The following is a 5,323-nucleotide window of genomic DNA, read 5'->3' as shown; positions in this document are numbered from 1 at the left end:
GATCCAATAGATCACATTCTTCATTTCTGGCAGCAGATGCCACTCTGGCAAGAATCCCGATATGACGGGTTGCGATGTATGATGTTCCCGGCTAGTCTGGAAGGAGGGGCGTCGGACTGGTATTATCGATTACCAGTGGGAAGTATAGGAAACTTTCAAGAATTGGAATAGGCATTTATAGATCACTTCATTAATCAGAAAAAAGCGGGTGGTGGATATCGTGGCACTGTTCAATGTTCAACAAAGATCAGCGGAGTCAGTGAGGGAATACATGTGTCGATTCAAGGCTGAGACATTGAAGGTCGAAAATATGGATGAAAGAACTACCGTGATTGCATTTGAAAGAGGTCTGCGGCAAGGGACAGGAGTACACCAGTCAGTGGCGAAGAATGAGATTGCAACCTTGCATGAACTATATCCGCGAGTAGAAAAATATATCAGATATGAGGACAATATGTAGAAGGAGTCTAAGAGATCTGGGAAGGCAATGCTATCATTGGAGAAAGACAGGGAACCAAGGAAGGCAGGTGCGGCCGAGAAAGAAAGGGGTGGATACCGCGGATACCCACCACGGGCAGAGAGAAGCTGGGAAGGGATTAGAAGGGAAAATGGAGAGAGGAAACCATACCGCGAGATAGAAGTTACACCAATGAATAGACCCCTGAGCGAAATATTACCGCTGATCAAGAACCTGCAGGGATATGAAGGGCCGCGGAACACACCCGGAGAATTACCTGATAAACCTTTCTACGCCTATCATCATATACGCAATCATGAGACCGACGACTGTTATGCACTAAAGTGGATGGTTCAACGATTGGTGGAAAAAGGAATGATGAGAGAGTTTATAAGGGGAAGGACGAACGAGGAGGGTATGCCGCGGCAAGATCGTATACTAGGAACCATTAATGTGATCTACAGTGGAGAAGTACTAAGCCATAATGCTCATAGAGACAAAGTGAGAAGAACTGCGAGCATCCAGCAGATCAATGATGGGACAGATAGACCACGAGCAAGAGTTGGAAAAGTGGAAGACAGGGATAAAATCGTCTTTAGCAGTGCAGATTTGCGGGCGGTGGATTGTCCCCATGAAGACGCATTGGTCATCACAGTGGCAATGGGAAATTACATGGTGAAAAGGGTATTGATAGATTGCGGCAGTGCAGTGGACTTGTTATTTAAAGGAGCGCTGGAAGAAATGGGGATTGATCATAGGTAATTGAGGCCTCTGCAGACTAACTTATATGGGTTCAATGGGAGCATGACTGAGCCTATGGGAGAATTCTTGCTACCAGTAACCACAGGTCCAGTGACTGTATTTGCGCCGTTCATGGTGGTAGATTTGTCTTCCCAATACAATGCCATTTTAGGAAGGCGGTGGATTCATGAGATGAAGGTCGTCCTGTCAACCTACTATCAAATGATACAGTTTCCTACTCCCACGGGTATGTATGAAGTTTGCGGAGACCAAGTGACGGCCAAGAACAGTCATAGGGGTCTAGTGAAATGGTTGATCCACTACAACAGAAAGGCTCAATTGCAACGCCATCTGGTGTCGCTACAAGTACGAAAAAGCGCTGCCAATGATCAATGGCAACGCCAATGTGGGCGTCACAAAGGCGCTGCAAAAAATTGGGTCACAAAAGCTAAATGAAGACGCAACAATTGGCGTGGCAAAAGCTTGAAGGTTATTGCAACGCCTTGTCCCATTGCTATTACTTTATTAGCGTTGCTAAAGTATTTTGCCAAACTAAAATGATTTTTAAAATATTTAAACCATTTGCAGCGGTTGGCGTTGCAAAATGTTCTTTTTAGCTGCACCTGCTAGCGTTGCAAAAAGGTTACTTTTAGTTGCACCCTCTGGCGTCACAAAAGAAGCAAAGCATTAGCTACAGGTCTTTGTCACAAAAGGTTTAAACCATTAGTTGCACCAAGGGCGTTACCAAAAGTGTGTTTTTAGCTGCCCCTAGGTCTTTGTCGCAAAAGGTTTAAACCATTAGCTGCGCCAAGGGCGTTGCCAAAAGTGTGTTTTTAGCTACCCCTACTAGTGGTTTTAGCCGCACCAAATGTATGTGTTGGTAATTGTTTAAACATATTTGCAGCACCCTAATTCTTTTACAACGAGCTCGGCATTGCAAATGGGTTTACTCATATATATAATAGGTATTACGCATTATTTTGAATCATTTCAATTTATATAAACCTGCCCAATACAATTTATGATTAAACTAAAAACACCGATCAGATGTATTCATTCACAATAAATTATAGCAAAATATATTTCATTAATTAAGATCATCCAAAATCATTGTTTGAGCATCCATACAATTAGTCTCTTCCAATATACTGAATTACAAAATCTTCAAAGCCATCAACTAAATAATATTAATTCTTCAAAAAATAAGATTTTGGCCAAATTCCCATAATTTGCCGATTCGAACAACATTCACCCAAGTTTTCTTTATCAATATACCGCAAACCAATCTGCCAATCTGATACAAACAACAAATTGGAAAAGAAAAGAGACATTAGTAAGTATAATTATCCAAATTAAAAGAAGATTGAAGCAAAAATGCAAGTAATCAATGCATGGGAAATATTTTTATGTGGTCAAACTAGGGTCCCATCGGATATAGGACATGCCTGTGAGACATACATTATCAGTTGTACTTTGTTGTTGCTACCTTCCAAAGCAGCTGCAAGTACTACTTTTAGATATATATATGTGAGAGAAAAAAAAACCAAAGATCACATAATGGAGCTACCCACTTTGCAATATCTCTTGGCAGAAACCCAAGTTGAATATAATATGGTCCACAAAACAGTGCATTACACTTAATTAAAGAGCAATGCTTGATACCCTGGTAAATTATGGTAAGTGATGATGACAAAATGCAAAGGCTGATCAGGCCAGTGGATGTCTGTGTCTGTTTACATCATGTATCAAGCATTCTGTGCCAAGGTTTGTTTGTACTGAACTTAAAAATCACAATAACTTAGACATATTCTCAAAAAAGAGCAAGGCATAGTAGGTAAATCCGTAAGATTTTTTCCCAGAGTGGATAAAAGTGCATTTTCCTAGATCATTCTTCCTTAAATTGTACAAGAAGACCAGCATACATAGTATTCAACCCTTAGACACTTGAGATAATACTTTCAAAGAACAGGCAGCTGTTACTATTAATTTACCATATTTTGTTGGATTGGACATCGATACATCAAAGGAATAATTTCCACCAAGAAAGATGGGTTGTTTAGCATGTCACTTTAACTGAAATTCAACTTCCCTTAATCACTTATAAAGAACTCTCAAAGGATACTAGAAGGTTTGATGAAGGAAACTTATCGGGTCGTAACTTTGGGGATCATCTGAGGACGGTGTGGCTAGGAATGGGGATAGAAGGGTTTTGGCAAGAAGCTATTATCTAAAATATGCCTTGCTATTGTTCTAGATGTTTGTAGACAAGAGCACGATATCGATCACTCGTTTAGTTGGGAAAGGAAAAACAACTAAGAAGGATTCTTCCACCGTCGAAGAAGTAAGATAGGACTCCCTTGCTTGGGCTCTTCCTCTATTGCTCCTTGATTGAATACTGGAGAATCACCACTGAACGGACCACGTCCGCGCACCAGCTGACACCACGGGCGACAAGCCCTCCATCTTTCTTTCCACCCGAGTAGAGTATCCTACTCCCGCCCATAATGGTCCCCAATGTCATGATCTAGCCCGGGTCGACCTAATCATGATAGTCCGTTTCTCCCGTATGGCGTGATCGAGCGAAGACCTGCTCCACTCTCGAGGCAAGGTCGGGGTAGATTAGCCCAAAGAGGTAAGCACGAACATGAACGTCACTCACATTCTTTCCGGTCCCCTTTTCGGTAGAATTCCGCCCCCCGTCGACATACTTGACATGGACGGGAATTCTACTTTGGAAGTTTTACCGAACATCATGTCCAGGTGTGGTCTCCCCTACTCCTAGAAACAGCTAGCCACGGAGCTTGGATCACGGGCTCCCTAGGTATTCAAGGTACATCACAAGCAAGAGCTAAGTCTAGTCCATGTCTAGCCAAGCTCTAGACGGGATAGACATTCACGAAAGTATGAGAAGGAACTACCACTCATTAGTACAAGCCTAACAAGAAAAAGGGGCGGTTGAAGGACACGGCAGATCCGTAAACCGCCGATTTGCTCCCTTTGAGGGACTCTAGAAAGTCTCTCCTAAAAAAAAAAAAAAAAGGATAAAATAGTAAGCCGAGCCAAGACCGAAAAGAAAAGCGTCTGCAGACATATGTCTTCCTCCTAGAAGAATTTGTTTAAAAAAAAAAAAAAATAGTGTAGTACCTTTTTAGGTCCGGTGACTAAGGGTTTGGTATTAAAACTCTCCCAAGGAGACAATCCATCTGAATTCGCTAATTGTCTAGCCCCCTATGTCGACTTTAAAGCATCTCAGTAGTTGAGTGGTACCGCCATCAACAGTTCCAACATGGACAAGGACTGCGGTTCCCACCAAGGATAAACTTCAACTAGCCTATAGATCAAGGCCGAAAGCTACTAGTCTCCTTCTTGCGGACCACTAAACGCGTCCAGGCGGTAAAGATAGTGAACTTGACTGGCCTTCCTCGTTAGACTAATTAGTTAACTATTGAGCTATCAAAATAGAAAAGTATAGATCATACTCTTAGGCGTTACGCTCCTCCCTTTTTCCGGGAGGAACTTCGCTTCATCGGTAGTTATGCCCGCCTCATAGGTGCGCAAGCATCCTTAATAGGACTAAGAGGATAGTTAAGTAAGTACTAACAATAAGCCTCTCTTTCTCTACTAAGCTCTGCCCCTAGGTACCCAATCTAATACATTCATACCGGTATAATCTATTCTTACCTTACAGGGACCAACAAAGCAAGATATAATGAAATCTATCTTGTTATAAGAATACATGAGATAGTATAGGACTTCCTTGAAATGCTTAACACGGGCAAGTCCCCTTGGCAAGATAGAAAGAGGGCGACTTTAAAAAGGCATCTAATTGGCTCTAGCTTGTTAAAAAAAGAAGAGGTTTAAATAAATCTCCTTCTTTTGACGGACAATCGTAGATATTGAGATAGCAATATTTTCTTCATTAGCATAGCAACACAAGGGACCTATCTGAACTAATTAGAATACTAAAACAAAGACAATCTTAGACATACAAACCATATACTATACTAGATCATGTCTTCTACTGCTCCTATAGAGGAAAATAGGAATTAGCGTAGAGTGATGACTCACCGATGAGTAGAGTGAGTCTTGACCGAGTGAGCCAAAGATCCGTAGCTAACTCCGACA

General features: G+C 41.7%; 1 protein-coding gene across 1 annotated transcript; it reads left to right on the top strand.

Annotated features, from left to right (window-relative positions):
- Positions 1–487: 487 nt before the first annotated feature.
- LOC147499005 (uncharacterized) lies at positions 488–1,219 on the top strand. The gene has a single exon (XM_086563395.1). The coding sequence runs from the start codon at positions 488–490 to the stop codon at positions 1,217–1,219; it is 732 nt and encodes a 243-aa protein (XP_086419521.1).
- The last annotated feature ends 4,104 nt before the right edge of the window (positions 1,220–5,323 follow it).

The sequence above is a fragment of the Coptis chinensis genome, chromosome 5 (genome assembly GCF_015680905.1).
Source record: "Coptis chinensis isolate HL-2020 chromosome 5, ASM1568090v1, whole genome shotgun sequence".
NCBI lineage: Eukaryota > Viridiplantae > Streptophyta > Magnoliopsida > Ranunculales > Ranunculaceae > Coptis > Coptis chinensis.
The sequence above is the reverse complement of the archived record's forward strand: the minus strand, read 5'-3'. Positions and strand labels throughout refer to the sequence as shown.

What these genes read in the sequence shown, in the direction of transcription:
- LOC147499005 (XM_086563395.1), top strand. Translation starts at nt 488, where the DNA reads ATGCTATCATTGGAGAAAGACAGGGAACCAAGGAAGGCAGGTGCGGCC.